Source organism: Nerophis ophidion, linkage group LG02 (assembly GCF_033978795.1).
Source record: "Nerophis ophidion isolate RoL-2023_Sa linkage group LG02, RoL_Noph_v1.0, whole genome shotgun sequence".
NCBI classification, from domain to species: Eukaryota; Metazoa; Chordata; class Actinopteri; order Syngnathiformes; family Syngnathidae; genus Nerophis; species Nerophis ophidion.
Genome location: NC_084612.1, coordinates 41,035,509 through 41,046,490, shown reverse-complemented (window position 1 = coordinate 41,046,490; position 10,982 = coordinate 41,035,509). Strand labels below are relative to the sequence as shown.

The window sequence follows — 10,982 nt, the reverse complement described above, 5'->3', positions numbered from 1 at the left end:
AATATAGATTTTCTAAACACATATATACATATATATATATATATATATATATATATATATATATATATATATATATATATATATATATATATACATATTTTCTAGCACTTGTCATGATTCAAAAAACTGGAGAAAATGTAAAATACCTGTCCTGTGTTTTATTCTGACTATAGTAATGATCAAAAATTTAAGTAAAACTAAAATACTTGTCCTCTGATTTATTCAGGTTTTAATAATGATCAACCACTTACAGGTATAACTAAAATATCTGTCCTGTGTTTTATTGTCATTATAATAATTATCAGAAAATTTTAGCAAAACTAAAATATTTGTCATGTTCTTTATTCCTATTATAATAACGATCAAATAAACTTGAGTAAAGCTAAAATATTTATCCTCTGTTTATTTTGACTATAGTAATGATCAAAAAAGTTGAAGTAAAACTAAAGTGCCCACTGTTTTATTCTGATTATGATAACGATAAAAAAAGTAATGCAAAACTAAAATATTCTTCCTAATTTTATTGTGATTATAATTATGATTAAAACAAAATAAAACTGTTTGCATGTTCTCCCAGTGACTTTGTGGGTTCACTCCGGGTACTCCAGCTTCCTCCCACCTCCAGAGACATGCACCTGGGGATAGGTTGATTGGCAACACTAAATTGGCCCTAGTGTGTGAATGTTGTCTGTCTATCTGTGTTGGCCCTGTGATGAGGTGGCGACTTGTCCAGGGTGTACCCCGCCTTCCGCCCGAATGCAGCTGAAATAGAATCCAGCACCCCTGGGACAACAACAACAACAAAATGGATGGATGGGATACAATAAAAGTACAACTAAAACATTTGTTCTGTGTGTTATCCTGGTTGTCATAAAGATAATTAAAAAAAATAAAAATAAAATATTTGTGATTATGTTAATGATCAAAACATGTAAAGCCAAATCACAAAATCATTTATGGTCTTGAAGAATTTCAAGTAAAAAGTATCAGCAATACTGTCTCTGTATTTACATGGTATCGATTGATACCAAAACGGTCAGTATCGCCCACCCCTACTTAAAATATGCTTTCCCCCTCCAACACTCTCTTCCTCTCTGTGCAGCTTGCAGAATTGTACTTTGATGTAGCTCCTATGCGCACATTTCAAGCCTGAATGATTTCTTGGAATTATTCCTGATATTTGTCTTTTTTACACCAAATGGCCACGAATAAGGATGCAGTTATTCAGAAAAAAACGAGAAAAGACTTCATCCCTTACTTTTTGGGGTTTGTCCTGTTTTTGTACTGCACCGTTCATCTGGTGTCATACACAGCAAATGCACCTGACTGGAGCCGCACAAACAGGGTGCGCAGGGCACTTGGTAAGTCACAATAACTTGTTGAAATAATTCTAAGAGTGGTCTTTGCTTCCACGGTTGTGTCTGCATAAATTTAAGCCAGTGCAAAGTATCAATAGAAATGTTTCGCTTCATTTTGCACCGCAAAGTATGAGTAATGGATTGTGGCTGCATGCGGCAACTGTGACTGTGTTTGCTTGACTAATATCCACCCCTCACTGGCGTGTAATTGCCATTAAAGAGTTTGGTTAAGTGTTTGACAGAGTTGTGTTTGTCATGCTGTTTCAGAGAATGAGACGGAGTGCATCGCGCCTCAGTCGTCCGAGTTCCCTGATGGCTTCTTCACCTTGCAGGAGAGGAAAGATGGAGGTCTTGCCATCTACTTCATGATCATCTTCTACATGCTCTTGGCTGTGGCCATTGTCTGTGACGACTACTTCCTGCCATCCTTAGAAGTCATCAGTGACCGTAAGTGGTTCGCTATAAAACACTTATAACATTAACACCCATATTGCACGTACACGGTCAATTAGTTGTTGTTTACAATGAATTGATTAACATGGACCCCGACATAAACAAGTTGAAAAACTTATTTGGGTGTTACCATTTAGTGGTCAATTCTATGGAATATGTACTGTACTGTGCAATCAACTAATACAAGTTCCAATCAATCAATTCTTTCAAGAAGAAAATTTGTGGGGTCCGAGATGACCGATTTTGGAACTGCTGGCTCACCATGACTTTTCTATGTGGTCCCAAAGGTGTTGCGTTCTAAGTAGGCATTTATTGAGTTTACATGGACCTTAAAGGCCTACTGAAATGAGATTTTCTTATTTAAACGGGGATAGCAGGTCCATTCTATGTGTCATACTTGATCATTTCGCGATATTGCCATATTTTTGCTGAAAGGATTTAGTAGAGAACATCCACGATAAAGTTTGCAACTTTCGGTGCTAAGAGAAATGCCCTGCCTCTGCCGGAAGTCGCAGACGATGACGTCACATGTTGACGGCTCCTCACATATTCACATTGTTTTTAATGGGAGCCTCCAACAAAAAGTGCTATTCGGACCGAGAAAACGACAATTTCCCAATTAATTTGAGCGAGGATGAAATATTTGTGTTTGAGGATATTAATAGCGATGGACTAGAAAAAAAACAAGTTAAAAAAAAAAAAAACGTGATTGCAATGGGATGGATTCCGGACTTTTTTAGACGCATTTACTAGGATAATCCCTTATCTTTCTATTGTGTTGCTAGTGTTTTAGTGAGTTAAATAGTACCTGATAGTCTGAGGTGTACGTCCACGGATTTATTTACGCGCAGTGTCTCAGGGGAGTCGACGACAGCTGTACCAACGGCACAAGCTTAGCTGATATCCGGTAAGTGGCGACTTTTTAACTACAATTTTCTCACCGAAACCTGCTGGTTGACATTCGGTACGGCTCCATGTCCGCTTGACTGCGCTCTGATCCATAGTAAATTTTCACCTCCAGGAATTTTAAACAAGGAATCACTGTGTGTTTGTGTGGCTAAAGGCTAAAGCTTCCAAACTCCATCTTTCTACTGTGACTTCTCCAATATTAATTGAACAAATTGCAAAAGATTCAGCAATACAGATCTCCAAAATACTGTGTAATTATGCCGTTAAAGCAGACGACTTTTAGCTGTGTGTGTGCGCAGCGCTCATACTTCCTAAAAACCTGTGACGTCTTGCGTACACGTCATCATTACACGACGTTTCCAAGACGAAACTCCCGGGAAATTTAAAACTGCAATTTAGTAAACTAAAAAGGCCGTATTGGCATGTGTTGCAATGTTAATATTTCATCATTGATATATAAACTATCAGACTGCGTGGTGGGTAGTAGTGGGTTTCAGTAGGCCTTTAACAGCATATAGTTGTCCAAAATGTCTTAAAAACGAAGCGTTAAGAAGAGAGGTGAGCTGAAGGAATGCAGATTAATTCAATAATTAAGATGGTTGTCCGATCATGAAATACTTGCCTGACTTCCCTGCAGGCAACATGGGTTCAGTTGCTTCCCAGTGAAAGTGCAAATGAATATAAATAGTTGTTTGTCTCTGCATTTACCCTGTGATTGGCTGCTAACCCGTCCAGAGTGTAGTCTGCCTTTTTTCTGAAGGTTGCTGACGTAGGCTCCATAAACTCTGCAGTTTTTTCCGAATGTGTATTCTATGGCAACGCTGGGCCTTTCAACATTAATTAGTTGTGGTGATTGTGACAATTACTATTGGGAAACCAACTTAATTTTCATTCTTTCTATCAATTTGAGTAGAACTTCATAGCGCAAAGAGGCATATTTGAAATGTTACAAATGGACACTAGAACCGTGATAACATTCTAGTATGCCGATACCATATACCTCACAAAGGTGAGTATACACTAGGGCTGCAACTGACTATTATTTTAATAGTCTACTATCCATCCATCCATTTCTACCGCTTATTCCCTTTGGGGTGGCTGCGGGCCCTGGTGCCTATCTCAGCTACAATCGGGCGGAAGGCGGGGTGCACCCTGGACAAGTTCCCACCTCATCGCAGGGCCAACACAGATAGACAGACAACATTCACACTCACATTCACACACTAGGGCCAATTTAGTGTTGCCAATCAACCTATTAATAGTCTACTAGTTAGCGATGATATATGCGGTTAGTTGACTAGTCAAACAATTACTTCTCATATGATTTTAAGTGAGACTTGTCCAGGGGGCAAAATGGGGGGCTGGATTTACAGATAGCGAAAATCAGGCACTTTAAAGCCTTTTTTCGGGATATTCCATGATGGGTAAAATTTTGAAAAAAACTTCGAAAAATAAAATAAGCCACTGGGAACTGATTTTTATTGGTTTTAACCCTTCTGAAATTGTGATAATGTTCCCCTTTAAAACTTAATATTGGCAACGATCACCTTTATTTAGTCTTAGCTGCCAAAATCCTGATCACGTTTAAAATTTGATTAGTTGTGCAGTCCTGGCCTGGTGAGCCATTTTCATGCGTTACAATACTCTTAGTAAGCAACGATATGAAATATTGCTGTTGACCAGTAGATATTATGTCTCATGATTTAATAATAATAAACCCAGTAACTTGTACTAGATATAGGTCTGCGTGGCCAAAGTTGCCTAAGAAGTGCGACAAAATATAATCATGGATTTATTAAGAGTGTCATAAAAAGCTTCACGTTATAAATGAACAAACAAACTTTACCAAGTTACTCACTAGTTTAACAAAATATTTTTACAACTACTGTGGAGTAAATGTGATCTCATTGTTGTTAATGCTGTTTCTGTGTGTCATGGGAAGAGAGGCTTGCCGTTGTTGTTATGCGCCTCCTATAGGTTGTATACGGTAGTGCCGGCTCGTCCGTGTTATCATCACGTGATCTCTTCCGGTTCACTTCGCGCGAGAGAATACGAGAGACTCACAGAAAGAAGCGCGATGGAGTTGTGTTCTATTTTCCACAGTTACCGATGTTTTGTTTCCCGGTGCTGTGAGGCATTGTACTGAACCATCCTTAAAATAAACAATCATCTTTAATTTTTATACAACTGGAGTATTCATTGAAGATGAGTGAAGAAAGAAGAAACCCAACAACTACAATATTTGTAATCACATATAGCCCTCATATCTCATGTATTTATGAATTGCCTGAAAAAAGATGGAGTGAAGAGTTTTTCTCAAAAAAGAATGTAGTACATTCAATTGAATATGGGTTGAAAATGATTTGCAAATCATTGTATTCCGTTTATATTTACATCTAACACAATTTCCCAACTATTTTTTTTTTTTTTTTTTCCCCTTGGCCTCAGTCTGCACCTCCACTCCAGGGCCTAGGCTAAGACCGATTTTTTAATTTTATTTTAATCTTCTATTTCCCCCCCCCCCCCCTCTTGTTTACCTGTATGTCATCTTTTTTGTAAGGGGCGCTGGAAGCCGGCAGACCCGTCAGCGATCCAGTTCTGTCTCCCTGTAATGTTTGTCTGATCTTGAATGGGATTGTGCTGAAAATTGTAATTTTCCTGAAGGAACTCTCCTGACGGAATAAATAAAGTACTATCTATCTATCTATCTATCTATCTAGATCGGGGTTTGTAGTAACACAGTGCCATGAGCACAAAGCGATGAATTCGCTACTTAGCTACTGCTAATGTATCGCCTCTGAGTTTGTAAAAGTTTGTGCTAGATTATAAACCGTCCCATCACACCTGGATGATAATAGGTTGTAACCATAAGCCAATAAGTTGGTCAAATTTCAAATTCAATTCAGAACTGATGATATTGTGAGAAAAAACACGGAAAGATACTTGTTTGCTCCCACCTTTTTATTTATACCTGAGGAGTGACGATTATTCACAATCCATCATCTCAACAGGAAAGTGCTGAAACTTATAAACATACCATCAGTTGTTGTATCTCAGTGAGAGCTGAAATTATGCAGCAAGTGATTGTTTTATGATTTTCATGGTTTGTTTGTCTTGTTTAGCACTTTGCAATATTCTACAAGGTGCTTAGTGTTTCACGAGAGCTGAGCTGCTTATAACCCAGCTTCTAAAACTTGTAGCTTATCCTTCTTGTATTCAGGCTAAAAAATGTAAGGTTATGATTGTCATTTGTCCTTTGGTAGTCATTACTGGCTCTTATGAAGTCTGCCATGATTAGTAGTTGTTGAACGATATAGCGAATTGTGTGACGTCCCAGTCATTCTTAAAATGACAGAAATATTGTATGTATTACATGTTTTCATCAGGGATCCCAGTTAGGTAAAAATAGAGGAATTGAAAAATTTCAGCCTCGGGCTGCGGCATTGCTCCCTAAAGCGGAAGTTATTGTATCATTCTTTTTATCATGACATACTTTGGAAGGTATTTTCTACACAGAAATTCTCTAAAAATCCAAGAAAATTTAACAATGGTTTCTGTCTATTACATCTATGAACTCAAAGCCACACCTCTTTTTCGTGTCTGTACCACAGCATTAATAGCTGTTTGTTTTTGCTGAGAAAATATCATCACCACATCAATATTAACAATTCCAAATAAGTGTTTGATGAGCATTCCTCAACTTTATCAGTATTTATTGCCACCTTTCCCAACTTCTTTGTCACGTGTTGCTGGCATCAAATTCTAAAGTAAATGATTATTTGCAAAAAAAATGTTTATCAGTTTGAACATCAAATATGTTGTCTTGTAGCATATTCAACTGAATGTTGGTTGAAAATGATTTGCAAATTATTGTATTCCGTTTATATTTACATCTAACAGAATTTCCCAACTCATATGGAAACGGGGTTTGTAAAAGTAGTTTCTCTATGTTTCTCTATGGGACGGCGTGGTGCAGTGGAAGAGTGGCTGTGCGCAACCTGAGGGTCCCTGGTTCAATCCCCACCTAGTACCACGTCCGTTGTGTCCTGAGCAAGGCACTTCACCCTTGCTCCTGATGGGTGCTGGTTAACGCCTTGCATGGCAGCTCCCTCCATCAGTGTGTGAATGTGTGTGTGAATGGGTAAATGTGGAAGTAGTGTCAAAGCGCTTTGAGTACCTTGAAGGTAGAAAAGCGCTATACAAGTACAACCCATTTATTATTTATTTATTCATGTTAACTCATTCAATAACAATGTTGCTACAGCTTGGTTAATATGTAGGTCACGACATGTAAATGGTTATTGTTGCTGTTTTTTCAATATTTTTTTTAGACCGCTTTATTGGCGGAAACCTTGAATCCCATTTGTTCCATTGTAAGCCGCATATTTAAAGCGATTTTTCATGATTTAGATCGCACAGAAAAGAGAAAGATGTGTGTTCTTGTCTTACACAGAAATTGTGAATGATAGGCATTATTTTTAAAAAGGTTGGGAACCGATTTGCACTTGCGGGCTGTTTGTTTGGGAGACTTTTGTAAAATGAATTGCACTCGCTGCCACCCAACTGGTGATAGGACTGAAAAATGAGTCAGAGTCAAAGGATAGTTGCAGCATTTGGATTCACTTCTCTGGTTTATTGTTCTGATGTGGATATGTAAAGTAGTTCAAATGTACACGCACACAATTAGGGTATTTTAATTTATTTTGTGTGTTCTGAGGGTTAAGCATCAATAATAATGTTACCTTGTTTTCAAAATAGTCCTTATTGGATAATTACAGCACCACCATTTCTTAAAGGGAAATTACAATGGCTTTCCACTTTTCTGATCTATAAATGTTACAAAGTTGCAAACTCATGTCGAACTATGCCAAAGTGTCCAATCATAAGGATCATGCATTCAGATGAGAGCTTGCACAGTTTTGGATGCCTCTGAATTATTCTTTTTTTTTATTTAACAGTGAGCCATTTGTGACATCACAGTGCGGTTGACGTACAAAACCCAAAACCACTCAAGTTGGCACGTTGTGTAATTCATAAATAAAAACAGAATACAATGATTTGCAAATCCTTTTCAACTTATATTCAATTGAATAGACTGCAAAGACAATATATTTAATGTTCCAACTGAGAAACTAAATTTTTTGGGGAAAATAATCATTATATTAGAATTTAATGGCAGCAATACATTGCAAAAAATCTGGCACAGGGGCATTTTTACCACTGTGTTACATGGCCTTTCCTTCTAACAACTCTCAGTAAACGTTTGGGAACTGAGGAGACCAGTTTTTGAAGCCTTTTATGTAGAATTATTTCCCATTCTTGCTTGATGTACAGCTTAAGTTGTTCAACAGTTCAGGGTCCTTGTTGTGGTATTTTAGGCTTTATAATGTGCCACATATTTTCAGTGGGAGACAGGTCTGGACTACATGCAGGCCAGTCCAGTACCCGTACTCTTTTACTTTGAAGCCACGCTGTTGTAACACATGGCTTGGCATTGTCTTGCTGAAATAAGCAGGGGCGTCAATGTTAACGTTGCTTGGCAACAAAACCTGTATGTACCTTTCAGCATTAATGGTGCCTTCACAGATGTGTAAGTTACCCATGCCTTGGGCACTAATACACCCCATCATAGATGCTGGCTTTTAAACTTTGCGTGTATAACAATCCGGATGGTTCTTTTCCTTTTTGGTCCGGAGAACACGATGTCCACTTTTTCCAAAAACAATTTGAAATGTGGACTCGTCAGACCACAGAACACTATTACACTTTGCATCAGTCCATCTTAGATGAGCTGGGGCCTAGCGAACTCGGCAGCGTTTCTGGGTGTTGTTGATAAATGGCTTTCGCTTTGCATAGTAGAGTTTAAACTTGCACTTACAGATGTAGCAACCAACTGTAGTTACTGACAGTGGTTTTATGAAGTGTTCCTGAGCCCATGTGCTGATATCCTTTACACACGGATGTCGGTTTTTGATGCAGTTCCGCCTGAGAGATCAAAAGTCCGTAATATCATCGCTTACGTGCAGTGATTTCTCCAGATTCTCTGAACTTTTTGATGATTTTACGGACCGTAGATGGTAAAACCCCTAAATTCTTTGCAATAGCTCATTGAGAAATGTTATTCTTAAACTGTTCAACAATTTGCTGACGCTTTTGTTCACAAAGTAGTGACCCTCACCCCATCCTTGTTTGTGAATGACTGAGCATTTCATGAAAGCTGCTTTTATACCCAATCATGGCACCCACCTTTTCCCAATTAGCCTGTTCACATGTGGGATGTTCCAAATAAGTGTTTGATGAGCATTCCTCAACTTGCTCAGTCTTTTTTGCCACTTGTGCCAGCTTTTTTGAAACACGTGGCAGGCATCAAATTCCAAATGAAATAATATTTGCAAAAAATAAGTTTCCAGTTTGAACGTTAAGTATCTTGTCTTTGCTGTCTATTCAATTGTATATAAGGGGGAAACGATTTGCAAATCATTGTATTCTGTTTTTATTTATGATTTACACAACGTGCCAACTCCACTGGTTTTGGGTTTTGTACTTACTTGTACATTTCTAGTGTGTTGTTGGCCAGCCTCCTCCTCCTCTGTTTCAGGCTGTGAAAATACCATGGCTGATGGTGGCTATCCCGCCTGATCTGATGTCTATAAAATGAATACCTTCGGGGGTTTTTTTTCCATAACCTTTTACACTGGACTCTTTTGTCAAGATGGGCCACTACGAAATTGGATTAGCCGCTAAACTCAGATGAAAAGACAGCCACATTGCAACTTTTGTACTTAGTATGTATTATTAAAGTGATTAAGTATTATTTTAATCTAAGTTTGGCATGCTCATGATAACACAGGGATGCATGGCTCGTTTAGTAGAAAGGCTGTGCCAGCAACTTGAGGGTTCCAGGTTCAATCCCAGGCTGTGGTGTCCTTCAATCACCAGCTCCCAGTGCCACCCAAAATAGTTTAAATATAGTTAAAAATTGTTGATAATGGGTTTCACTATGTAAAGCGCTTTGAGTTGCTAGAGAAAAGCACTATATAAAAATAATTAACTTCACCAACATGCAGTGACATAAATGCTGGTAAAAGCAACATTTTTTATGCAGCTCTGTATCAATCTGAGAGTGGGCAGGTGCACCTAATGTTGTGAACCGTGAATTTATATACTGTAGGATAGGATAGGATGGACTTTATTTATCCTACAACGGGGAAATGGTGGTTGCAGTGCAGATACAAAAAGTCCACAAAATAGATAAAAACACATGGTAGAAAGGGAAAGTCAAAGACAAATTCAAATAGACAGAGTTTATATTGAAAGGGTAAAAGAAAACACATTTTTGGGTGTAATAATAGCTGATAAAATGAACTGGAAACCTCATGTAAAAATATACAACAAAAGTAGCAAGCAACACATTAATAATGAAGAAAGCAAATTATGTTCTGGAACAAATTAAACATAGGCTTTACTGCTAACTAGTGTTACCATGTCTGAGTTATTGTGTAGAAATATGGGGAAATAACTACAAATGTGCGCTTCATTTACTTACAGTATTACAAAAAAGATCAATTAGAATAATACATAATGTTGCATACAGACTACACACAAACAATATATTTATTGAATCAAAAATTGTGAAATTCAATGGCTTGGTGCGTTTGCAAACATTTAAAATGATGTACAAACCAAACTATAACCTGCTTCCCAAGAATGTACAAAAATTCTTCTCAACAAAAGAGGGGAAATATAACCTTAGAGGAAAATCGAATTTAAAATCTTTGTATGCTCATACAACACTTAAAACCTTTAGCATATCCATATGTGGAATTAAATTATGGAATGGACTAAGCAAAGAAATCAAATAAAGCACCAATATGATTTAGTTTAAGGGGACTGTTCAAACTACAAGTGTTCACAAAGTACAAAGAAGGAAATTATGGTAAAAATCTTGAACCTTAAAAAAAAAAAACATAGGTCATGACTATTTATGTATTTAATATTTGTTTACTTACTTTTGGTTAATTTAATCATTTATTTATTATGACTGTATTGTAAATGTTCTGTTACAAACATTAAATAAGCCCCTCCTACTCCTTTTTGGACGTGCTGTAATAAAACAACTGGAAATATGTGATGCATCACATTTTATTTGTATTATAAGCATGTTCAAAATAAACTAAAACTGAACTGAACCGATCTGTGGTGCTGAATTTCCTCCAGGGATCAATAAAGTACTTTCTATTGTATTCTATTCTTTCTAACTGA

General features: G+C 37.4%; 1 protein-coding gene across 1 annotated transcript in view; it reads left to right on the top strand.

Annotated features, from left to right (window-relative positions):
- Nucleotides 1-1,093: 1,093 nt before the first annotated feature.
- Nucleotides 1,094-10,982, top strand: part of slc24a5 (solute carrier family 24 member 5) — a 39,856-nt gene continuing 29,967 nt past the window's right edge. Inside the window, exons 1-2 of the mRNA XM_061883865.1 lie at nucleotides 1,094-1,361; nucleotides 1,626-1,805. Coding sequence (XP_061739849.1) covers nucleotides 1,199-1,361; nucleotides 1,626-1,805 — 343 coding nt within the window. The 5' untranslated portion in view covers nucleotides 1,094-1,198. The remainder of the gene's footprint in view (nucleotides 1,362-1,625; nucleotides 1,806-10,982) is intronic.